This window comes from Acipenser ruthenus, chromosome 9 (genome assembly GCF_902713425.1).
Source record: "Acipenser ruthenus chromosome 9, fAciRut3.2 maternal haplotype, whole genome shotgun sequence".
Taxonomy (NCBI): Eukaryota; Metazoa; Chordata; class Actinopteri; order Acipenseriformes; family Acipenseridae; genus Acipenser; species Acipenser ruthenus.
This window is the reverse complement of record NC_081197.1, coordinates 1,054,780-1,081,956: the sequence shown is the minus strand read 5'-3', so window position 1 is coordinate 1,081,956 and position 27,177 is coordinate 1,054,780. Positions and strand designations below refer to the sequence as shown.

General features: G+C 39.6%; 1 protein-coding gene across 5 annotated transcripts; it reads left to right on the top strand.

The window, feature by feature from the left end:
- The first annotated feature begins 7,664 nt into the window (after positions 1-7,664).
- LOC117407537 (protein Wnt-11) lies at positions 7,665-18,520 on the top strand. 5 transcript variants are annotated; one of them, XM_059030632.1, is made up of 6 exons: positions 7,665-7,881; positions 11,392-11,611; positions 12,872-13,107; positions 14,165-14,442; positions 14,901-15,193; positions 17,489-18,520. In XM_059030632.1, exons 2-6 carry the CDS (start codon positions 11,529-11,531, stop codon positions 17,661-17,663), a joined length of 1,065 nt encoding a protein of 354 aa, XP_058886615.1. In that variant the 5' UTR covers positions 7,665-7,881; positions 11,392-11,528; the 3' UTR covers positions 17,664-18,520. The 5 variants fall into 5 exon arrangements, with proteins under 5 accessions (XP_058886615.1, XP_058886614.1, XP_058886612.1 ...); XM_059030631.1 differs by having other exon boundaries at positions 11,389-11,611; XM_059030629.1 differs by having other exon boundaries at positions 7,665-7,885.
- Positions 18,521-27,177: the final 8,657 nt, after the last annotated feature.

Sequence of the window (27,177 nt, the reverse complement as noted above, 5' to 3'; positions counted from 1 at the left end):
AAGAGTGCTTGTAAACATTCCTGTGCTTTCAACAGAGCTTCACTTGATACAATACAAGCAGGCTAAACTACTGGGAATCTGATTTTTTTTTTAAAAAAAGGTAAAAAGAAAGGAATCTCTTGTACCAAAATAAAAGAACAGGTTCTGGTTCATAAAATGTGTTCACCCTCAAATAAAACCACCTTTGAAGTGTGTGATCACGGAGGGTGATAGCGGCTATAGTGCAAGAATTAACACCAGTACAGAATGTAGAAGAAGGAAGCTGCAAAATGACCACAAGTCTTACCCAGCTTACCCAGCTTACCCAGCCTTCACACTGCATTCACACCACCTTCACCTGGCTGCTTATTCACTAACTGCTGAAAATGACACATTTCACATGTATTTTATTTAACCAGGATAGAACCCTCGAAATATACATCTCATTTTACAAGGGGGACAAATCATTTAAACAGGACAAAAACACTTATCATGCAAAAAGAGAGACAAATCATTTAAACAGGACAAAAACACTTATCATGCAAAAAGAGAGACAAATCATTTAAACAGGACAAAAACACTTATCATGCAAAAAGAGAGACAAATCATTTCAACAGGACAAAAACACTTATCATGCAAAAAGAGAGACAAATCATTTCAACAGGACAAAAACACTTATCATGCAAAAAGAGAGACAAATCATTTAAACAGGACAAAAACACTTATCATGCAAAAAGAGAGACAAATCATTTAAACAGGACAAAAACACTTATCATGCAAAAAGAGGGACAAATCATTTAAACAGGACAAAAACACTTATCATGCAAAAAGAGAGACAAATCATTTAAACAGGACAAAAACACTTATCATGCAAAAAGAGAGACAAATCATTTAAACAGGACAAAAACACTTATCATGCAAAAAGAGAGACAAATCATTTAAACAGGACAAAAACACTTATCATGCAAAAAGAGAGACAAATCATTTAAACAGGACAGAAACACTTATCATGCAAAAAGAGAGACAAATCATTTAAACAGGACAAAAACACTTATCATGCAAAAAGAGAGACAAATCATTTAAACAGGACAGAAACACTTATCATGCAAAAAGAGGGACAAATCATTTAAACAGGACAAAAACACTTATCATGCAAAAAGAGAGACAAATCATTTAAACAGGACAAAAACACTTATCATGCAAAAAGAGGGACAAATCATTTAAACAGGACAAAAACACTTATCATGCAAAAAGAGAGACAAATCATTTAAACAGGACAAAAACACTTATCATGCAAAAAGAGAGACAAATCATTTAAACAGGACAAAAACACTTATCATGCAAAAAGAGAGACAAATCATTTAAACAGGACAAAAACACTTATCATGCAAAAAGAGAGACAAATCATTTAAACAGGACAAAAACACTTATCATGCAAAAAGAGAGACAAATCATTTAAACAGGACAAAAACACTTATCATGCAAAAAGCATAAAAAGCATAAAACAATTCCAATGTACATGATCCTGGTGACGAAGTGTACAGATATAACAAGGCAGATTCGTACGTGAGTACACTTCATTACACTGTGGTGTTTTCAGGGTGTTTAAATCATTGTAATCACAATAAAGCTGAATGGAGCTCCTGAAGGTACTGACATGAATGTGAGGCAGCTTTTTAATGTGTTATTCTATCAAGGATGTCAGTGGCTAGAACGATGCAGCATTATTACTTTACTAGGTTCAATTATGGAAAGTTAGACTGCATGCAGATTTGAAAAAACACACAACAGCAACAACAGCTATTTAATGCTATTGAAATGATTGCATAGGATTGTTGATTACAGGTTCATAGTTTATGGTTTTATAAAACTGGTAATTTGTACCATCATTGTTGTGACATAAATCTAGTTTGTTTACACTGACGCTTGAGAGATACAAGATTTTACATGCTGGAGCCCAGACATTAATAATCAGGAAGATATTCACTTAGTAACACAGCTGTGCTCCATGCTGCATCAAACTACAACATGCAGTGAACACCTTCACAACCAGGAGAGCATATTATCTGTTGCTGGTTTCATTAATAATAATAATAATAATAATAATAATAATAATAATAATAATAAGGTGGTAGGCACGCTTGATGTCAGGAGCCGTTGCTGAGTGCATTAACTGATCACAACGAGCTTGTTGTCATATTAGGAAAGGTTGTTGATTGTGTTTGTTAATGGTTAGTTAATGTATAGTAACCCTATTGAAAATCTAATATAAAAAAAAGCTATCAACTCCACCTCGATCTTATCATTGCAATGGGGTTTAAATAGTTTAAAGCACTTTAGAGATGTTTAGAAAATCAGACCAGGTTTTTTATTACTATGCATTCTTTAATAACTTCTCAATTTTATGGAAATCAAATTGAAGGTAAAATGAAGTTTCAAGAAACATGTGTTATTGTTTACATGTGCATATCCGGAGAACGGTCAGATTTAAAAATGTGTGATCAATAAAAAACGGAGACAATAAGCCCTCCGTAGCTGAATTCTGCGTGCTTCATGAAACTGGACCTGCAAAGCTACACACATCCCTTATGAATCCTTCACCTCTCTCTCACTGCATCACAATACATACACGTCCTGACCCTGCTTCCGCCACAGATTCCACTTCAGTTCTGCAGCACAAGTATTCATAGCAGTTAAAGGGGTGACGTTTTAGGTATCTCTAGGGGACTCTAATAGTGTGTGTGTGTGTGTGTGTGTGTGTGTGTGTGTGTGTGTGTGTGTGTGTGTGTGTGCTCAACCTCCAGAAAGGATGAATGGTTTGGATGGTTTTTAAACATAATGCTGATGACAGGCCCAAAGAGTTTGTCATTCACTTCAGTGCAATAAGACTGCTTCGCGTGTTCGGGTGCTGCTGTTATTAATAGATTTGCAGCAGCTCAAGCTATAGGTGCCTTGATGTTGCTACAGTATTAGAGCCTTCATGTGGCTGTTCTAGCTGTGTGGTCCTGTGTCACTGTGTGAATACTGGCCTGCCTTTATGTCTGAAGAATGAGGTGACAGCTTCCAATGACCATGTTCCTGGTAAATAAAAAAAGAAATACATAAAACCAGAGATATATGCATGCATGCATACATAAAAGCATGGTTTGATAGATACATACAATCATGTTTACATACATACATACATACATACATACATGCATACATACATACATACATACACACACACATACATAAAAGAACAATTAGTTTAAAAAAAAGGTTTATTAGTATTTGTGGTAAATTCCTAATATCAAACATTTTAATTAATTTTCAAGATGTTCAAGTATTTTTTTAAATTTTGCACATTGTATTTTTTGTGTTATTATTGTGAGGCGCGTTACTGACTCAACCCAACTGATAGCAGTTTCGTATGTAATTGGTACAGGCTGCAGTTTATCTGCCAGCACAGGTTATATAGACTGTACTGCCGTAGTTTGACTTCACTATCTATTATCACTAACGGGGTGATTTGAGATAACAGCTTCATACTTCTAATAACCAGGGCGGTTGATTTCCCTGCGCTCCGAAGCTGTTTGTGCGACACTGCGGTTACTGCGCGTCGTGTGAGTCTCTGCCTTGCTGTGATTCCAACTCATATGAGAACGGCCCAGAGATTAAACGGCCTAAGAAATTAAATATTTACAGCTGTTTGATTATTGTCTTATTGTAGTACCCTGGGCTATATATGGCACGCCACAATGTTGTCAAAACATAAACCAGACCGCTGTGGAAAAACCTGGAAAAGAGCCAGAAACAGAGTAGGCTACGACTCTGACGCGTCAATAGACAGCATATTAAAATGCTATCCGTAGCTGCTGTATTATTATTATTATTATTATGATGATGATGATGATGATGACGATGATGATGACGATTATGACGATATACTTTCGCGTTTACTTATGAGTCCGCATATTGTTTCACGGTGTGCTATTCTCAATTGGGAATAGTAGAGTTTGTAATGATTCCTTCTTGCAAAGTACGGGTCGCTTTTGTTTGTGAGAACATTTTAATGTTATTAACACACAGGTCAAAATACTTGTTATATAAATACTGTGTTATGAAATGACAATGTACAATAGCGTCATTTTCCATAATGCCTTGCACCATAACTGATAAGCCTCAAGCAGTGGCCTGGGTACCCCGAACCAAAACTGTGCCTGAATAACAATAATGAGACTAATACTGCGATGCAACACTCTCAAATCACACCCGCTCCCTATATAAAACAATAATGAGACTAATACTGCGATGCAACACTCTCAAATCACACCCGCTCCCTATATAAAACAATAATGAGACTAATACTGCGATGCAACACTCTCAAATCACACCCGCTCCCTATATAAAACAATAATGAGACTAATACTGCGATGCAACACTCTCAAATCACACCCGCTCCCTATATAAAACAATAATGAGACTAATACTGCGATGCAACACTCTCAAATCACACCCGCTCCCTATATAAAACAATAATGAGACTAATACTGCGATGCAACACTCTCAAATCACACCCGCTCCCTATATAAAACAATAATGAGACTAATACTGCGATGCAACACTCTCAAATCACACCCGCTCCCTATATAAAACAATAATGAGACTAATACTGCGATGCAACACTCTCAAATCACACCCGCTCCCTATATAAAACAATAATGAGACTAATACTGCGATGCAACACTCTCAAATCACACCCGCTCCCTATATAAAACAATAATGAGACTAATACTGCGATGCAACACTCTCAAATCACACCCGCTCCCTATATAAAACAATAATGAGACTAATACTGCGATGCAACACTCTCAAATCACACCCGCTCCCTATATAAAACAATCATCTGTTTCATGACGCTTACAAATATGTAAAGCTTCGTTTGTTGAAATATGAATGTCAATTATCTTTCAGTCTCTTAAAAGAACATAAGAACATAAGAACATAAGAAAGTTTACAAACGAGAGGAGGCCATTCAGCCCATCTTGCTCGTTTGGTTGTTAGTAGCTTATTGATCCCAGAATCTCATCAAGCAGCTTCTTGAAGGATCCCAGGGTGTCAGCTTCAACAACATTACTGGGGAGTTGGTTCCAGACACTCACAATTCTCTGTGTAAAAAAGTGCCTCCTATTTTCTGTTCTGAATGCCCCTTTATCTAATCTCCATTTAAATAAAAAAATAAATAAATAAATAACAACCGCAGCAGTAAGTAAGGTATTACATTTCAATTCCTGCTTCTTATTGGGTCCTTTCGGAATTCAATGAGCTCAGTATATCATTTGTATCTGTAACTTACAAATTGAAAAATAACGTTAAAACTGTTCTGTGTCTTTTATCTGTGTGTGTGTGAGTGAGTGTGTTTTCATATACAGTTTATCTGTGCGTGTGTGTGTGAGAGAGAGTGAGTGTGTGTGTTCATGTACAGTTTATCTGTGTGTGTGTGTGTTCATATACTGTTTATCTCTCTCTCTCTCTCTCTCTCTCTCTCTCTCTCTCTCTGTGTGTGTGTGTGTGTGTGTGTGTGTGTGTGTGTGTGTGTGTGTGTTTATATACAGTTTGGGGATAACATTCGTTAGAGACAATCAGATATAATTGTGACATTTTCTTCATTTAAATTATATATATATATATATATATATATATATATATATATATATATATATATATATATATATATATATATATATATAATGTACTATTTATTTAACATGATAAATCATTATTTCTACTACCTGTTGTATGCAGCTAGTCAAACTCATTAACACGTCAAGTATTGTATTATAAATAGGCAAGTAAAATTATTTAGGACTATATTATTACACTTGCTGTGTTCTGCATCTTAGCCATGCATGCAGGACAGAGGACAATCAAATGTATGACTACAAATTATTTCATTTTGATTTTGGAAATGCATATTATAAATTCTGAAAATGCACATACTTTGGACCAATGGAGAGATTCTGAATTTTTTTTAAATAGCTTGTATCTATATCTAAAAAGTAATTATGAGGTTTTATAAAACTTTTAACGCACCATGCATAATTTTAATTTTAAGTTAAACAACTAAGAATTGTCATCATAATGACATATTTACAAAAGCAAAGTAAATATGTTTGTTTTTTCCAATAGACTGTACAACAAATAAATATATTATCATTTAAACATCATTAACTCCTAATCGCACTCAAAGCAACGTCAATTGAAATGCTATTATAATTTACAACGTATTTAAAATGTTGCGACCGTGTTGTGTGTTAATTGCGACGAGACGGGTTGTCTGCAAAGCTTGCTTCAGAGAATTCTCCGCTGCACCCAGTAACGACATGCGAGCCTTAATCAGTTAACCAGCAACTTAACTCACAGGACACAAACGCGACGCACATTTATTAAACGTTACCATTACTGCAGATATAGGATAGGGCTACTAATAACCGAGCCACGGCTGAACATTATCGGCAGTTTGAAACGCTTATGAAGCACACCTCGTGCACAACTGCAATTCATTTAGGCGCTGTGGTGAAAGCACCCTGCACATGTGTACTGAGAATAAAAAAAGAGAGAAAATGACCAGGAACAATTAAACGAGTAACAATGCAATCTACAGCAATGAAAACTCGAAAAGAAGGTTCCTTCTGGCGTTCAGACACCAAACAGTGACTAGAGGTTTCAAAGGGGGGTCAAATAATCATTCTGAGTCTATAAGAATGGATACAGAGAATAGGGTATCTGTTTCAATAGTATATAGTGTACATAGATAGATAGATAGATAGATAGATAGATAGATAGATAGATAGATAGATAGATATGAATCTTTATGTTTAAAAAAAACAGCGATTCAAATAATGTAAGACGCCTGATTTAATGGTATGTATTATTAATGCAACTAAAATAAATACCTAAATAAAGCGGGAGTCTAAACGACTGTTTGCAGAACATACATTGAATCAATAATGAAAGTTGCTTCAAATGAGCGCCTTCCCTTAAATGTATATAATGGCTATTAGGCGAACTGTGGTGTCAAGTCTGCAGAAAATCAAGCTCGTCTTTAAGAGCGGTAGATCGATTGTTTTAAAACGAGTTTGGAAATCAGGTGAAAAATCGTATTTGAGTCAAAAACTGACCTTATAAGCTATTTACATGCCTGTTAAAAAAAAAAAAAAAAAAAAAAAAGCCACATACATTAACGCACACGCACATAAATAGTGTTTCTTAATTTTAACAAAATGTCTTATTATGAATCCATATAGAAAAGTAAAACAAGAAAATCATGGCCCTAGTCGTTTAAATGTGATGTAAAAAATATTAGTTTTATTAGTTTTATTATCAGATTTCTGTAAAAACAACTTACCTTTAATGTGCGAAAAACATTATCAGTAAAAAAAAAATAAATACAAAAATAAATAAATACAGTTAAAATAAATCTGGATATTCCCGAGTGCAATAAAAATATACTGAAAGCAAAGTTTATTTTCTTCTTTTTTTTAGAAAGCGAGATCAAGCATTCATTATTAGTTATTTCTAAAGTCTGAAATCCTTAAGCGCGTTGTTATGCAAATGAGGGCTGACATCACCGCGGAGATCAGAGAGGCTTCGAGTGAATATAAGCGTGGTCCGCAGCTCAGAGCAAGACACCCACATTCCACCGCACCGTGGAGCTGCGCCGCGCACAGACTGCTCGCTGAAGCTCAATGCGCGTTAGACTCCAGCAGGCTGGATAGGCTGATTGTGAGCGCATCGCCGACCCCCTTACTCTCAATACACAGGATTTACAAGCTCCCAATGCTGGACTTCTGAAAAGGACCATTTCGGACTTTATTACAGGAGCACATTTTTCACTAAAGCTCAGGGAAGCTACAGCAGGTAGGTACGTATCAGACTTTCAATTAGTATTGTTATTTCATGACTTTGATAGTTTATTGCATTTGTTTGGTTGTATAAAAGTAATTTTGAGATTTTGTGTCATTTAAATGTAAACTTCATTTGCAATGTGCTATGAAAGCGACAGTTTCTGATTGCTATTGGATAGCACGGGAAGAAACAGAAGAACGCAGTTGAACTATAATTCAAACTGTTGTAACTATGCATAACAATGTAGTATTGTTTTGTTGTGACACATCATATTGAGAAAGACATTAATACATCAGCTACACTGAAAAGGGGACTAGGACATTGGCGATTGTCTACAAACGACTGCACCGGTAGATGTGTGTGTGTGTGTGCGTGTGTGTGTGTGTGTGTGTGCGTGTGTGTGTGTGTGTGTGTTTGTAGTTCGGGTGGCATGAGTGTTCTTCTCCAAGAACGAGTTTAAAAATATAAATTAATACACGTGAAAATAAGAAATGCAAAGGACTCCACTGTAGTTTAGTGTAAAGCATGCAGTATGTGTAATTTCAATGTATTGTAAGCTTCCACCCTAAACAGACTAAGGTAGCATATTGCTGAACAGATATCTACGGCAAGAACAAAACAAAGCCTGCCAATGCCCCTGCGTCGCGTTCTCGTGACCGCAGAACGAAACGACTGACATTATTAAATACCGTTCTTGTAAAAAGCGATACATTTTACAATGTGGTATTGTAATAACAGTGATTACCTCTGTGTTAATGTGATTGTTTTGAGTATTAATAATTAATATGACTTCTGCTCCGCGGTTAGCTAGTATAATTCTCATTCCAAACTCATGTTTGTTAACCCATTAAGTGCCGTTTGTCCTCATTTCATTGACAGGCTACTTTGGAATTTTTGGTGCATTTTTAACTGGCATCTACCTGTTATTTAAATTTTCTCTTTCAATATATTGTTATGATAACTTTAATTTTGTTAATCGAAACATTGTGTAAATGTAACTGTTAATTCTGCAAACAGCCCATCAAATGCTTTTGTGGCGTCTCAATAAAAAGAAAGAATAAACTTGAAGCGTTAAAATGATCCATCTCTTGGTGTTTTCCTCCCCACGGTGATGATACAGACCCGTTTTCTATGTGTTGAGTTTCATAGCCTGCATGAAATGTCACTGCTCTGATTACGGGCATGTCTAACTCGACTGTGAAGAAATATTGATTTAGAATGCATAACACTACATCAGTACAGCTGGTGTTCTGATTTTTTTCAAAGAAAAAAATGATTTGGCACACAGTATTATTCTACAGCAGAGCAGACATCATGCTGTGAAGCTTTTCCCAAGCAAAGTATTTCCTTATATTTGTATATCGAGCGCATCGAGGCTGCACACAGCTTGTATTATAACATCATGTTTGCTGTGCGCGCCACTGTCAGATGCTGATTTTTGGAATCCATGCCGTCAGCTCCGATCCACACGGATGGGCTCTGCTGCTTCTCCTCAGGTGTTTCTGTCTTGTCTACAAAGCCCTGCACGAGTTCCAAGGCTTTGTAAACTATGCTGATGTGCACTGGAATGTGGAAACCGCAGCTCGTTCCCATCATAGTCTAAAAGACCTACAATGTAAGCATGTGTGTCTATAGGCCTACGCGTAGCTTTGTTTTTAACATGCGTTTTAACGCTGGCAGTGGGGCGCACCTGAACATGGTCCGCTGAATGGGTATTTCTACCTCAAGTTGGATATTTTTGTTGCCTTCTATGTTTTGAATTATAGGAGGCATTTATACGCAAGGTCTATCTAAAACTGTAGTGGGCTACGTGTCGTTTTAGATTCTTTATAGGCACCCAAATGCTTCATTGGGAGTATTAACTGTCCATTTTAGATCTACTGTATAAATCAAACTCGTTACCGTCGGCTTAGTCTAAAGCTGTATGTATATCGTACCGTGTAGCGCGCTCCTCCCGAATCGTGCTAATCCGTGTGCTGTCATTGAATGTGTTACCACTGTATCCAAATGATCTGCTTTAGTTGTTATTGGAGATCGGGTCGATGCTGTAGTACACCATTGTTTCTTTTCCTAAAATAAATACGGGGTTTAACATTGTAGAAATAATGACTGGAATTCCCAGATGACACAGCGATATGGGCACGGATAGGATACAGGTGAATAAGCCACAGCACTGTTTAACACACCTTTATCAAGGGAAAGTAACTTCGCAAACAAACTGGAGGTTTATATATATATATATATATATATATATATATATATATATATATATATATATATATATATATATATATATATAATGCCCGCGGTGATGAATACGATGTCAGGTATTATATCGTGGTAGTGTCGATACAGACACTGAGTCGTTCCTGGGATAATTTCCTCACAGCAGCCTGTTGCTCAGGGCGGTTAATCGAGGTTTCTTCCAGGCTTTACCTTCATGTTGCGGTCGTGCTCTCTGTGTCAGTCGAGGGCAGGTCACGGGGTGAGAGCACTCACCTCTCTAATTAGTACTGCTAATTGTCATTTTTGTACTGCCTGTACACCCGAACAGAGAGGGACTGTCGGGGGACCCAATTAAGAATCCGCAAAACATACGCGCTTTCGTGCCCTTCGCTGCATCTGATATCCCTAATTAAAAAAAAAAAAAAAAACTTTGTTTCCATATCAAAGGACCGACTCTGTTTGGAAGCTTAGCAATTAGTGCAACCTTTTCACCCGACCCAAAACATAACACTTAATCAAGGTGCATTTTAAGAAGCAACGTACAATATAGAGTAAGTTATTTATTATTATTATTATTATTATTATTATTATTATTATTATTATTATTATTATTATTATTATTATTATTATAAATACTACTACTACTACTACTACTACAACTAATAATAATAATAATAATAATAATAATAATAATAATAATATTAATAATATACAGTTATTTGGGTGTATGTTTTACTACACTCCTGCTAGTTTTATGCTTCTGTGTGCTCAGCATATCCAGGCTTTGTTCGCATTCTAGCTTGTTCATTGATTTAGCGGTTCCCCTGACTCTTTGAAACCTGCTTGACACTTTTTCATCCCAAACAGAAACACACCTGAATGGTACTTCAAAACAAAACTTAATAATAAGTCTAATAATCTATATTGCATTTACAGGGCATGCCTCCTCCAACTTTCACATCTCCATCATTGCATCGTCATGTAACCTTCCAAAACATATTTAAAAAACAAACTGGTGGGGTGCTACAAATTTAAAATAGCTTTCAGCATTGGAGCTCATGTTCTGAAGTGCTTTAAATCTGAATACATGACACAGCTTATTATTATTATTATTATTATTATTATTATTATTATTATTATTATTATTATTATTATTATTATTCACATAAACTGTGATATCTCCTCTTTCATAATCTTAGCACAGAGAAATATGGATAATTTTATATAGCAATGTATTTATTTATGTTATATATATATATATATATATATATATATATATATACTTTTTTTTAGCAGGTTAAACACACTTCTGGATGAAAGCAAGGTGAAACATTCGAACTGTTTTCAACAATTTCAACCTCAGGCTAAAAATAAGCCCCTTTGAACCCTAAAGCTGCTTCATCAGCGATTCTGAGAGACAGGCGTTGTGGAAAATGAGAGGAGTCCCGATTCTCCTGTTGATGGTCCTGTGCACTCTGCTGCTGCAATCACACATCTGCTCCGGAATCAAATGGCTGTAAGTATTGCAGTGTGTTCCTTCCACGGTTTACACAACACAAAGGGATGTGGCTCGTCGTGTTAAATGTATTTTATTTTGGTAAGCTGAGTTTGCAGTTGACCTCTGTTTTTTGCTCTGCTTAGGCTATGCTTTATAGTGTTCATAATAACTATAGGGCTCGAGTCACACAGCTTACACAGTTGTTTAAAGAATGTTTTTTTTTTAACTGCTTTCTGTTTTTATCAATACAGTAAAGTTTGATATAGCTGTTCTTTGCTGTTACTGTTAATGAAACCATCAACCGTTCAGTACAGTTTCAGGGATATCAAACTTGATTTTATTAATTAAAAAACAGACTTTGAAAAACATTCTCTAAACAAATGGACGCTTTTACCATAATATATTTCCGGAGCCTTTCGCATTCCCATGTGCTTTGCATGCTGACAACTTCTTTGCAGTCCTCTAATACACTGCAGAGTTTTCATTTTCATTTAATAAAACAATGTTAAAAGACATGCTGTGTGGTAATGGAAAGCATTCCTACGATGTTAGCTGAAGTACAGTGTCTGTGGCAGTCCCACCAGGGCTCTTCATAAGCTGTTGCTTGTTTCTGAATAACATTTCAACAAGCGCCTTCTAAAAGACAGGCACAGATGTGATCAATGGAAAATTGGGCTTTGCAGCTTTGATACGGCGAGGGTCGATTTGAAACAGATGCAGCGCCTGTAATAAACACCTGTTAAAAGAGGCTGACTGAACGAAAGGCAAGCCACAGCGTGGGCACAGCACCCTCTATTCATAATTCAGAACAGGCAGAGATCAAGGGGATGCTGAATTGTAGAACATTCGAGCATCCCTGCAATCAGTAGCGAGAGTCAGAGGGGGCACAGTTATTCCTGGCCCAGCTCAGGTTGATGAAGGGGCCGCTGGAACGAGAATTAGTTTTGATTGCAAAGTTGACAATAGCTGGCATTGTGCTTTCACGGTTTGAAAACCCTGCGATGATGATCAGTGGTCTATACTGAATCTGATCCCAGTGTAGAAATGTAAAATCATGATTTTGTCTTGACATGGAGATAATTGTATATATATATAATTTTTTTAAAGTAGCATAGCATGTATCATTTTATGCCTTATAATTCTATCTCACTAGCACTTGCATTTGTGCTGTAAGGTGGAACAACAAATAGTACAACTCTTAACACAGGCTCCCAACAAAAGGGACAGCACTGCCACTGAGATCCCCTGATGCTGATACCTGCTGTCCCTTCAATGCAGAGCTCTGGCTAGAACACCAGCAACCCTCTTCTTGAACCAGAGCCAGCACTGCAAGCTGCTGGGGGGCCTGGTATCCTCCCAAGTGCAGCTGTGCCGCAGCAACCTGGAGCTGATGCACACCATCATCCAGGCAGCCAAGGAGGTGAAGAAGACCTGCCAGAAGAGCTTCTCAGACATGCGCTGGAACTGCTCCTCCATCGAGCTGGTTCCCAGCTTCACCCCAGACCTCGAGAGAGGTATGTTGGACATGGTCCTTTACAGCGGAATAGCTGCTCTGCACGCACTTTTCCATACTTCTTCCATGCTTCTCCTATGCGTTTACCATGTTTTTCTGTTTGTCTTTTGTACCCTTCTTTACCATCCGTCTCTGAGCTCTATCATCTTCGTCCCGGTTTGTTATCCAGTGGTGTGTAACCTGTCCCACTCTTACGCTCCTGCAGTACTCACACAGTTTAGATGCCCGTCTTGGCTGAGCTCTCTCCATGTTGTAGATCTGACCTCTGAACCTGCCAATCCAAACAAGTGCTGTGCCAGCCATGCCGTTTGGTTGATTGGAGTGGACTCAATTGGGCTGAATCAGAACCCTGCCAAGTGTTTTTTTTTCAAGGCTGGGGTCCTGCTGAATACCTCATACAGCTTAAATGGGTTAATTTGCTTATCAGTTCCAATTGCCAAAGGGAGTTGCTCTATGCCAAGACAGTTACCAAGATCCAGGGCAGGTTTTGGAAAAGCTCAGAGCCACTTCTGGAGGACTTCAAAGCTCTGGCACAGAAATAAACAAACTGGTTGATAACTTTGACAGTCTCCAGCTGTCAAGTATTTGCCCTCCATTGAAATTGAAAAGCGTTGCCAGCTTCAGTTGGCTTTGGGCTTGGACTGGCCTGGGGGCTCCTTTGATGTATTCCATGTTGAGCCAAGGTGTGGTTCTCCTGGCTCTATTCTCATCTGTCGTTCTTCATATCAATCCCCTGCACATACAGTATGCTCCACCCTTACTTTACCATGCCTCATACACAAGGCTACTGCACTGTGAAGGAATGGGACAAACAAGGTCTCCAAAGCATGCTTTGGAAGCTTTCATCAGTGCGTACAGTTGATACATTAATCCTCTGCTATCAATTCCTCAGCCTACACTACTTTCCCTCAAGTCCCCAAATAAACTGCATTAGTTTAACAACAACAGGCTTCCCCTTTGAAATCACCTAGTATAAGACAGTAGAATGTGCCTCTTTTCTGCTGCTGTCACGGAGCAGGTCCTGCAGCAGTATGAATTGCTTCTCGTCGTTTCCTCAGGCACAAGGGAATCTGCGTTTGTGTACGCCTTGTCTGCCGCAGCTATCAGCCACACCATCGCGAGGGCCTGCACCTCCGGTGACCTCCGGGGCTGTTCCTGTGGGCCCATCCCAGGAGAGATCCCCCAGCCAGGCTACCGCTGGGGGGGCTGTGCCGACAACCTCCACTACGGCCTGGTCATGGGCTCCAAATTCTCAGACGCTGCCATGAAGATGAAGAAGTCTGGGTCGCAGGCGAACAAACTCATGCACCTACACAACAGCGAAGTAGGCAGGCAGGTAAGCGTGCAAAGCCCTCTCCGGAAATCAGCAGCCCGGGCTAGAGTCTCAATATAATTCAATAAGATGTTTCCTTTGATCCCGGCTGTTCTTTTGAACCAAATTCTTACAATGAGTTAAAAAAGGGACCTTTTTTATTACTGAAGCACAGCACAAATCATTAGTGAAAATAAGTACCACATGTTATGTTATGAAGCTGGATCCCGAGTGTTCGTACAAAAATTCCCAAATCAACTTTATGCACGGTCATATTGCACTTAAATTCAAAGGCATACACTATTTCACAGTTACATCTTTCTGAAAAACATCATGAAAAGTATAATCAACCAGCTCCCATGTGTTTTTATTTTATTTTATATTTGTACTCTCTAATTTTAATTTCCAGTTGTTTTTTTTTTGCATGTAGGCGCGGAGCTCTTTTTCATTTCTAATTCACTGTCATTGTTTTTTGCATGTAGGCGCTGAACGATGCTCTGGTGATGAAATGTAAGTGCCACGGCGTCTCCGGCTCCTGTTCTATAAGGACCTGCTGGAGGGGCCTCCAGGACCTCAAGGACATCGCCATGGATCTGAAGACCAAGTACCTGTCTGCCACCAAGGTGGTGCACCGGCCCATGGGCACCCGCAAGCAACTGGTGCCCAAAGACATCGACATCCGGCCTGTCCAGGAGAACGAGCTGGTCTACCTGCAGAGCTCGCCAGACTTCTGCAGCAGGAACGAGAAGCTCGGCTCATTAGGAACTCAAGACAGGTGAAAGGCTCTGCGCTGCTTAGAATTATTACAAAAACAAATATTCTACATGAAGATGTTCATAAAGGGTTAGGGTTGGGTTGGGGTTAGGGTTGGGGTTAGAGTTAGAGATAGGGGTTAGGGCTGGGGATAGGGGTTAGGGTTAGGGCTGGGGTTAGGGATAGAGATGGGGGTTAGGGTTAGCAGTATCATATAAGGGAGTTTTATATGATCACAAAGGAAAAAAAAAACGATCCTCATTTAAACACTGGCCCTGTGCTGAGTTCTTATGTAGAAATACAGAACTGCTAGCTGGCCACCCTTCTAATCTCCTGGGGTTAGCTTTATGTCCCAGTGTGGTATTGTATCTGTCTCTGCCAGTTCACAGTGTCTTTAAAATTCATGAAATCTATCTTAATTACCGCCAGCCACAAACTTGTAATTCGATCGAATCCTTAGCACTTTCAAGTGTGTTTTTACTTGTTTTTTTAGTGCTGTAAATGTGGTGGTTAATTGAGAGAAAACATCAACAGGATTACTAATGTAACTGTTAACCGTTTAGATCATTCAAACACCCCCTCCGCCTTCCCCCTCCAGACACACACACCATATCTCCTACAGATAGCTCGGAGAGAAGCTAGCAACAAACACTGGATTTATTCAAATATAATAACCTCTGAACAGCAATCACGATTCCCTGCTGATTCATACTGAACTCGTTAAAGCCTGAACAGCGCAGTACCATTAATTCATCATGGACAGGTACTCGTTTGAAATCTAAGTAGACACGTCTGTTTTGAAGCACTCCCAATCAAATCCTCAGTGAATGCAGCACGAGGGAGGAAGCACATCAAGATGTTTGCCGTCGTGATGATCTGTCTTTATTTCTGTACGCATGCTGTGATGATCGTATGCGCTGGCAATAATTGTAAACATGTGCCCTTAGAGAACAAATATTGGATCCATAAATAGGAGGATGAGGGATGCGCTGAAGGGTGTTCCCTGTGATGTGTGTCGTCGCCGGAGGGTGATTTGTGATGTGCGCTGTGAGGAGCAGGGGGGAGCTGCTGATGAACTGCTTTCACTTTGAACTGTCTGCATGCAGAAGATTAGGAATGCTTGCTCTGGTCTGGGGGATAGCCCGAGGGCTGGAATTTTCCGTGTGCACAGAGAAGGTCACACCATCCCGGCAGAGGTTATCCATGCAGTCTGCGTACTAATTAGCAAGGATCAATGACGTGGCTTATTGCTATGACCTCAACGAGAAATCTCTCTCTCTCTCTCTGTCTCTCTTGCTCTCTCTCTCTCTCTCTCTCTCTCTCTCTCTCTCTCTCCCTGTCTCTCACTGGACTGTGTCATGTGCTTTGCTTACTAGCTTCCTTTGAGCTTTGAGAAAGAAATTACACTTTGGACATAATTGCAGCAAGCTGAAGTCGACTTGTCTTACCAAAAGCTTCCTAAAGAAAAATGATGATCTGGTTGAAAAGAAAATAGCTAACTTATCAATTTAATTGATTTCATTAACCATGGATTAAATGGAGACAAGGGCTTTCTATCCCAGTATGTTTTGTAAACTGGCTGAATGTTTCTATCTTGCAAACACAGTGCACCTTATATTACCGGAAATGAGTTTCTATTCCAGTTACTATGTGTCACTGCAGCTTCTGCTGGTACTTTGTCTCTTTGCAGCACCCAGTTCAGTTAACACAGTGATGGAAAGGTGTTTCTGTACTGTCAGAATTGTGTTGTTTCAAACAATCTGACAGCCCTTCTGTGATATGCAAAAGTAAACAATGTACACACCTGTTTCTTTAAATTTCCACTTACACCCCCAAAATAGACTTTCTATCTAGTGTTTGCATATAAAAGTGTATCAAACTAGGTCTCCCGGTGTCCTGGAACCCGATTTCAAGCGACTATTCCTCAAAAAGAAGCTTTGTGTTCCCTCAGCTTAACTCTTTGAATCAATTATCTTGAAAAAAAGAGCATTTATTCTGGTTTCTGCACAGATAGGTTGGATAAAAGAATAATAGACAACGTGGACTGTGATATCAATACCACTGTCACATTCCACGAAGCTCAGTTTCATATTTGTGTGGGTGTATGTATGATGGTGGTGGAGAAAGGGAACTAACTGGAACCACATGACAGCGAGCTTCAATCAAAATAAAGTAAAAAACCCAAATAGAGGCCTAGCGGTCTTGAAGTAAGCTGTCATCCAATGTCAAGGGTCTGCATGACCCTGAAAGCTCAGTTGAACTGTCTGTGGAGCTCGAGGTATTTCATGTTGTTTTGTTCTTCTTGTTTGCTGTACAGGCAGTGTAACAAGACCTCCAATGGCAGTGACAGCTGTGACCTGATGTGCTGTGGCCGTGGCTACAACCCCTACTCGGAGAAGCTGGTGGAGAGGTGCCACTGCAAATACCACTGGTGCTGCTATGTGACGTGCAAGAAATGCGAGAGGACTGTGGAAAGATACGTTTGCAAATGAGTGGCTTTCCAACCCAGAGAGAGAGAGAGAGAGAGAGAGAGAGAGACAGCAACGTAACCAGAGCACTATGTACCACCAAGCATGGTTTTGTCTTAAGCTTCAGAGTGTATATTTTGTTAAGAACTTTTATTTTTTTAACAGAACTTTCCACAGGACCTTGTTCCATTTACAAACTCGTCAAGGATTTTTTTTTTCAAGATGCTTATCTCTACACCTGGATGGTGGAACAACAACAACAACAACAACAAAGGAGTTTTCAGCTGGGAAACATATTTGGAAATTGGAAATGTATTGAAATGAAATTGGAAATGCAGTGAAAAACGACCCCCATCCCAAGTCTGCGAGACATAGTTATTTTCGAAGCCTTGGAATTGTATTTTTTTTTTAATTTTTTTTACAAATGGTGATATCCATTTTGGATTCTTTGTTGGTACCATTTCCAGCTATCTTCTGAAGAAATAATAATAATAAAATAAACATTCATAAAGTGATCCATTCTTTACCACTTGGATGGGATGGGGGATCCCAAATACTCGCAGTGTGTAAGTACCCAGTTGGAATTATGGGACTCTGAATGACTGTTTCTGCTTATAAACCTGTGGATGCCCAACCAGCCCCTGAAGAATGACTGGGGTTCCATTTACAAGTATCCCAAGTGGAGGGGTGTTTCCACTGATAAACTTCCTGTAACGCGAGGAACGTGGAGCCCAAAACCGCCCGCTCCGGAGGCTGTGGACTGTATACAGGGGGTTCCCATGGCAACCAGCCCCGACCACCATTGTGTGGCTGTACATATTATCTTTTGTATGCTGAATTTAAAGAAATATTTATAAACTAATTAAAGATTCTTTACCAAACTCCAGAGTGTTACATATGCTTTCTTTTTTGAAGATCAGCGGTAATTCTTTGACGCTGAAAATAAAATAATCAGCATGCTGGACTTTTTTATAGGCTAAAAAATCTACTTACTAGCAGCTTGTACAGTATTATCTTCTCTTTCCAATCTGCCTTTCCCCTTGATAAGCATTTCTATCACACGTGCATTAAGATGTCATTCATTGTAGGGATGTTAGTTTACCGGTACTTTTTATCTCCCAAATATTTAAACTTTGACATATTGCGAATGTTTGTTACCAATCATAAAAGTCATCATATAAAGACATTTGTCACTTTGTGTAAATTACTGCAACATGTACTTGTGTACAAGACTGCATGTGTGCATCACTTAATTGTATATGAAAAAGACACTAAACGTATTATTATGTAAACACTAAGGCTAACACCTAGATTTGACTACATATTTTTGACAAAATTCTAAATGCCCATGGAAGAGGAATGGGTACATTCACAATGACATGGAAGAAAGGATCTTCTTCATGCTCAGAGCAAGGTAGCCATTACAAACACTTTTAATGTTAGGAAATAAACTGTCACAATTGTTCAATAATAGGGTACTTACTCCACAACGGGAATTCTAACAAAACAAAAACAAACCCAACTCTGTTCCTTAATTCATCTAAACTATCTGACACCTGCAATGCTTGACATATGCACTATTTTACATGCTAGATACAGTTTGCACAGTATTATTATTATTTGTTTATTTAGCAGATGCCTTTATCCAAGGCAAGTTACAGAGACAAGGGTGTGTGAACTATGCATCAGCTGCAGAGTCACTTACAATTACTTCTCACCCGAAAGACTAAGCACAAGGAGGTTAAGTGATTTGCTCAGGGTCACACAATGAGTCAGTGGCTGAGGCGGGATTTGATTTGAACCGAGGATCTCCTGGTTACAAGCCCGTGTCTTTAACCACTGGACCAGCCTCCTCTAGAAGGTTACCACAGTATTTTTGCACTGTGTTTGTGCTTTTACCATAGGGATCTTGCTTTGCCGTGTTTATTAATATTCTTTACCATACCTCGTTATGCTTTATTACCCTTTCCTATACGTTTACAATGGACGGGGAAATGCTTAAACTCTAAACTAGTAGCACCCCTAATTCAGTGCCAGTGCCATGACAAGTGGATCAGAAGACGCTCATCCTAGAAGGTAACAAGACGATCCAGGAATGTAAAAGGATGCTCCTACAATATCCTGCTTGCTCTTTGTTTTTACCCTTTTAACCAGCTTGCGTTGTTTAGCTTCAATGCCATTGTCTCCCAGGTTTCAGATATCCCAATTATAGTATTTGTTTAGCTGGAAACCAGTGCAGTCTCAGCAGGATTCTCCACTGTTTGCAGATTCCCAGCTGTCAGGTTTTCATTGTCGGTACTAATTGCTTGGCATCTTTGGCATCTCTTTGTGGGCCGTCTCGTCTCTAATCTTATACAGCATCTTTCTAGAAGTGGGCTTCCCAAAACTTTTATCTTTTATCATTTATCTGAGTTTATTCTTTGTGTGTTTTGCTTTGGTGTATCCCAGAGGATGGACTGAAGGTGATATACAGAGTTTCTTCTTGTTATGAGATACAGTAACTCCCTGTTTTTTTTCTACCTGACTATCTGACACCACAGATCTGTGAAATTTTGAAAGCTGTGAATTAGAACATGGAAAATATAGCATGATAAAAGGGCCTAAATGGGACTTGGTGTATTAGCAAAACGAGTATGATATTTGAAAAATCCACGTTTCTATCTTTAAGTGCAGTTAACAAAACTCCACATTATTACCAAAAAGCACCTGAGACATTCTCACATATTTTTTTAAAGCTTGGCAACTGAACCAGCTTGTTCTATCTCAACAATGAGTGATTCCACTTTAGACGGCAATAACTCTCTGACTACTACCTGTAACCATGTGCTGACAGCCATCTGGTGGACTGGCCTCCCACTCCTTGGGGAAGGACCATTATTTACCACTCCCCACAAATAGCATAGACAAGCAGAGGAGAGCAGAGCATCTCATTGTAAAATCTGAGGCTGTCCGGCTGAAGAGCTATTATTAAAGTTAGATAGCTGGTTGTAAGGATGATATATGGTAGCCCAGTATCAACAAAAATACTCCAGGATGTCCGGATCCCTTCTTACAAGTGGTTTACAATAAGTCGTCCTGGATAAGGGCGTCTGCTAAGAAATAAATAATAATAATAATTTGAAAACCGATGACACAAACTTCATATGAACTTATATGCAATAAATAATTTCATACTATAGCTGTGCTGCAAATCATCTGACATGAACCTTGACGTGTTGACATAAAAATACTACGACCCAAAGCAACTCTTCAGCAGGTATTACAACAGACCTTTCGTTCTCCAAAACACGCCACCTCCTGAGAGGTCTGCAGTCAGAAGTACACAAGCAGTATATTGTGATTGCAGGACTTCACAGGTGAGGCGGCGCGTGGTTCCTGGCAGTCATTCTGCTCACACCCTGTTTTTCTCTGACGCGTTCGTTACGTCTATGTGGTTGGAGAATAATAGAGAGTAATGCATGAGTCGGTCTTCAGAACTAAGTAGATCAAAAGACACATTTCAAAAACCTTTTTCCTCCCCCCCCCCCCCGTCACAATCGTGGTCAGTGTTTACTTGCATCTAATAAATCATGTTGGTTCCCTTTGAAATGCTTTTTTCAAATATAAAAGTAGGTTGCAGAGCAGGGGGCGGGTGGTTAGTGGTTGCAGTTAGAGTATAATGAAGTCTTCAATGTACAGTGGAAGAGTCCATGAAAGGCTTTGAATGTGTACAGAGAGATCTTATATTTAGGTCTATATTTTACACTGGCGGCTTTTGTTTCATAAGTGAATTAGGATCATGCTAATTCAATTTGGAAGTGTTTCTCAAAGGGTAGCCGCCTGCAACGTGCCGGGAGGGATGGATTAGAGAGCCCTACACTTTTAACAACTGCTTGAATTGAAACTAAGCTCTGATTTGGGGGTGGGCTGGGTGTAGGTGGTGGCTTCCGATATATAACTGTCCCAAATGAACAGCAGATTAAAAATATATCCCCACGGTGGTCACCTACCTCCACGTGCAGCCCCTTGCATTCATTTTCAATGCACAAACTTAATTTGTAAAAAAGTGAAATTGAAGTAAACTCACGTACACTACAGGACAGGGAATGTCCCTTTGGCCTAGCAGGTTTTATGCAAAGTAACACAATGTAAACTGAATGTATTTCTAATTTAAGGGGGACAGTCAGCTCAGACCTGGAATGTATTACACTAGTTTATGTACAAAACTACTTCTGTCTATTGGTTGAATGAAACCTGTTTGCCTGTATTTTGCATGAACTGTACCATACCTGAGGCCCATGCACAGCACTATGAATGAACTGTACCATACCTGAGGCACATGCACAGCACTATGAATGAACTGTACCCTACCTGAGGCTCATGCACAGCACTATGAATGAACTGTACCCTACCTGAGGCTCATGCACAGCACTATGAATGAACTGTACCCTACCCGAGGCTCATGCACAACACTATGAATGAACTGTACCCTACCTGAGGCCCATGCACAGCACTATGAATGAACTGTACCCTACCTGAGGCTCATGCACAACACTATGAATGAACTGTACCCTACCTGAGGCACATGCACAGCACTATGAATGAACTGTACCATACCTGAGGCCCATGCACAGCACTATGAATGAACTGTACCCTACCTGAGGCCCATGCACAGCACTATGAATGAACTGTACCCTACCTGAGGCACATGCACAGCACTATGAATGAACTGTACCCTACCTGAGGCCCATGCACAACACTTTTAAGAGGGATTCATTTCAAGTCGAAGTGATTTCTCTCTATTTTGTCTGCAGTATATCTCGCCTGGATGAGTTCCACAAACCCATAAAAACCATCAGCGAAAGAGAGATCTGATTGAGAAAACAAAAAAGAGGGGAGGCAATCAAAACGCTTGGCTTTTCTTTTTATTAGGAAATCAATCCTTAGCATACAACAACAAGCTGCTGTGTGTGGGGCTGTGTGTGATTGTGGACAGTGAAGAAGACACACAAACAATACGACTACACTGAAAAATGAATTGAGCTGTAGTGACCCGTACTGGGATGATCTGCAGCGGAAGGGGGATGTGCAACTGAAATGTTGCTGTTTTTATTGTGTATGCGTGACGCAGTAAACAAACAAACAAAATGCAAATTTCTGTTCATTGGATTTAATTCCCCTTTGAACTATTGATAATTGGGACCCAAAGAAATCAATAATAATAACCAATGGAATGCAATGTACATTATAATGAGCACAGAGTCCAAAGATGGTATTTTTTGTACACTTAAATTAGTGCTAGTCTACCAGTTCTGAGTTTGAAATGACCTGAAAGGGTAAAGGGCTTGCCTGGGTGTTTTTCAGAAAGGGTACCCGTCCGGTTCGACCGACCTTGCTGAACTTGGTACAGCTTTTTATAGCACACACACAGTTCTGTGGGTCTCCACTTTGCTGGGTGCTTGACTGTGCTAGTGTTAATCACATTCATGGCTTTAGAGAGCTTGCTATCGTGGCAGAAATCAAGTGGATACGGTACATTTAAAAAAAAACGTCGACTAGAAGCCTCCGTGGCACACTTCACTCTCGTGAAAAACAGATAACCACATTCCCAAGCCACACTCGAAGCTGACACTTTTGACTCAACACATACAGTAAGTGGGGCACAGAAACCAGTGTGTCAAGGTGTCATGTTAGTTCTGTGCAGTGTTTCAATGAACACAACACTTTTCTAGTGCCTGTCAAAATTACCATGATAAGGACGGGTTTAAGAATGTCACTAGTCTGCTGCACATTGAGAGAGAGAGAGAGAGAGAGAGAGAGAGAGAGAGAGAGAGAGAGAGAGAGAGAGAGAGAGAGAGAGAGAGAGAGAGAGAGAGAGAGAGAGAGAGAGAGAGAGAGAGAGAGAGAGAGAGAGAGAGAGAGAGAGAGAGAGAGAGAGAATAATGCATGGGGTAATGTGTGGTATGAGAATTTATATATTTTTTATAATCACTGGTAAGCAATCTGAAGCAAGCTAGAAGTTCTGTGTTACTTGTGGGGGGCTTACTCTACTTAGTTTATGACAGAGTGAACTGCATACAGAATTCTATTTAAAATGGTAATAACTTTGATAACTTGAGTGCCAGTTGTGTTGTTTTTTTTATTGCGGTCAGGTTTCCGTGGCAACTTGTTAGTTTTTTTCAAAGAGGCTGAAAAAAAGTTTAGGGAGTGTGTTAAAATGACGCGCTTTAACATTTTTTAATATACAACAATTTTGCCATTTTTATGTTCACTAGCTTGTTCCGAGGGTGTTTGCTAACATTTCTGTGTACCAATCAGAGTGTATTACAAAGCATCTTCATGTGTGGATGGGAGATTATAGATGTTTACAGGGACTCCCTCATGGAACTCATAGTTTCGGTGTTGGAAACGTGTGTTTCTCTTGGATTTACCTGATTTTCACTGGAGGGTTTTCTTTATCAAGTACTCTCTCTCTCTCTCTCTCTCTCTCTCTCTCTCTCTCTCTCTCTCTTCTCTCTCTCTCTCTCTCTCTCTCTCTCTCTCTCAATAGTCTCCCCAGTTTAGTGATTTGGACTTTCTTGGGACCAGCCATTTTAATATCTGAATGACTCTTTGCTGTGCAGTCTAGTCATGCACTCAGCCCATCAGATATGTTTCTCTGTGGATCCCCTGGGAAGCATCAATTTACATTAGGGGAAAACGCCTTACACAAACAACACAGGAGAAAACTAACCACAACTCTCTGTTACCTCTTAAAAAAAGAAAATAAAAATCAGCACAACTTAATGCCGCACGCCTTCCAGCAGGGGCGCGTTGCTCTCTGACTGCTGTGTTTCATTCGCAGTCTCTTAGAGTAGTCTTTTTAATTTGTGTTTGTTTGTGTCATGCTTTTGAATGATAACGTGTTCTCACTGCATCAGCTTCAATCGATATCTTCTCGATATTGGATTAGGAAATGAGCTGCTGATTTGCAGCCCTGCTGCTTGTATCGGGCCCCATGGCATTGTTGTGGTGGCTGATTGGGTATCTCGTTACTTCACTTTCCCATCTCTTGCTAAAGGCTATAAAGTCTAATAGCTTTCTTTGCTCGTGCTGCAGCTAGGCAACTGGCCTTTCACAATGTCAGCAGTGTTGAAAGCGGCTCCTCTTTGTTCCAGTTCAAGTCTGAGTTCAAGTTTACTGTTTAACTTGGAGGACAGACACCAGCCCCAGGTCTGGACTGCACAGTCCCCGCCATGCATCACATGAATGCTTCGCTGTAGGTTCAGGTTTACAATTCCATGCTCAGATCACTAATCATGAAATATTTGTGGTGCAGTACATACTTCCTCTTGATTTCTGAGTCGCTATCTGACCTGCATATCAAACTATTATGAAATACTGCAAACAGTGAATTAGTGAAGGGGTCTGTCTTATACAATACACTGTGATTTCAACATGCTGTATCTGTGAGTTACAAGAACTAGTGAATTATCAAAAGAACGAGGCAGCACTGTATCTGCTTAAAGTGTTTTGTAAATGTTTTAAATGTTCCATTTGGACTTATCTAGCTGTTTTTCTTAAATCCATTTTAATTGAAAGGAGTGTAGAGTTCCCTCGGGTGTAACTGGGGTGTATGGGGTCCTTCATCCAGACAGCTACAGTTCAATTGAACCCTGACCACTCACCCTTTGTGCAGTGTTTCCCCATTCATCTCACAAACTACAGCTTTGATATACTTTATTTAAAGACTGCTTTTTCCAAAGCATCCTTCGATGAATTATGGAAGGGTTGACATTCATGAACAACATTTACAAACACTTCATTAGCCCGTCTTTGAATAAAGTGCAGGTTAGAGGTTTGTGAGCAACAGGACATCATGGGGAAAGCCATGGAGGTTAGAATGAAGTATTTAACACACATTTTGCAAAACCTGGTCTCTTACGTTGAGTAAACCTCCTTCAGTAAAGCTCCTCAACATTTTTGCATTTTTACTGCAACTACATATTTACAAATAATAATAATAATAATAATAATAATAATAATAATAATAATAATAATAATAAAAGAGAGTACATTTACTCAAAATCCCACAACTTTGATCTTTTTATTATTATTATCAATAAGAATTGACAGTTATCTCGGTTATTGCTTAGCACACCAGTCTTTGTTTTACTGCTTTGTTTTGCTTTTACAAGGCAGTAAACATTAAAGTGGCACTGAAGAGCAGGTTCATATCAAACCCCCATTACAGGGCCAATGTAAACAGCATTTTTGTTGCGTTACGTGTAGCACAAGCTCTGAGCGCAATCTGGATTTAGATGCCAGTGATAACAGGGGCGTTATGCTGATAATACATATCTCCAGGTCAATGGGGCAAAAAACTGAAGGCTTTCGTTCCGTTTCATTGTTTTACTGAGCAAACCCCACTGAGGTACCCCATCTTAACCTTTAACTAATACAGCAAAACCTGCTCATAACAAAACCACAGGGACTGTCTCAAAATGCTCTTCATGGACACAGGCTTTAACATTCGAGGCGCGGTCCAAGCCCCCTCTGGTTCCAGGTAGTTTCTAAGATGATACGTCGTGTGCAGGGTGTCTCTCATGGTATAAGAGATGTCATCTCCTGCAGTTTGGGGAAAGCGAAGCTGAGTGTCAGGTGTGGGGTCCTATAAACGGGATGAGATCTGTACACAGGGTAGGTGTACTAAATACTTCACTGTGATTGGTTGATTTGTGATATGTGAGTTGTAATGGATAATAGAGGGTTTCATGTAATTCCGTGTTAAAGACAGTTAGAGAAGGTGGAGTACGACAGAAATTTAAATGAGTACACTTGTAAGAAAGTCTGCATGCTCTTAGGGGGCCCCCGCGTGGCTCGCCTGGTAGAAGCCCAGCTGTGTGGGTGCAGGGGGAGTCATACAGCGCAGGCTCACGTTCTGACTGTGTCTGCGCCCTGGCATCTGCACTCGAGATCCTGGCTGTAAAACAGGAAGCTGGCTTGGTAGTGGGAATAAAGGTTAAATAAAAAATACAATTTACATCGTAATCCCTGAACATGCCAGAGGCAGAACGGTAACATACAAGAAAAAATAAATTAACAATGGAAGTGTCTCTGTTAGACTCAGTGTATGATACACAGTACATGCATGGTCCCTATTGGTTAAAGGCTGACAACAATGTCATGTAGTAAACTATGGAGACAATATAATCCTGTGAAATATTCACGCTCAGATTGAAACATAAAACCAGGCTTCCCATTTCCAGTGCATCATTACAATAACAGGAACCAGGCTTCCCATTTCCAGTGCATCATTACAATAGCAGGAACCAGGCTTCCCATTTCCAGTGTATCATTACAATAGCAGGAACCAGGCTTCCCATTTCCAGTGTATCATTACAATAGCAGGAACCAGGCTTCCCATTTCCAGTGCATCATTACAACAGCAGGAACCAGGCTTCCCATTTCCAGTGTATCATTACAATAGCAGGAACCAGGCTTCCCATTTCCAGTGCATCATTACAACAGCAGGAACCAGGCTTCCCATTTCCAGTGCATCATTACAATAGCAGGAACC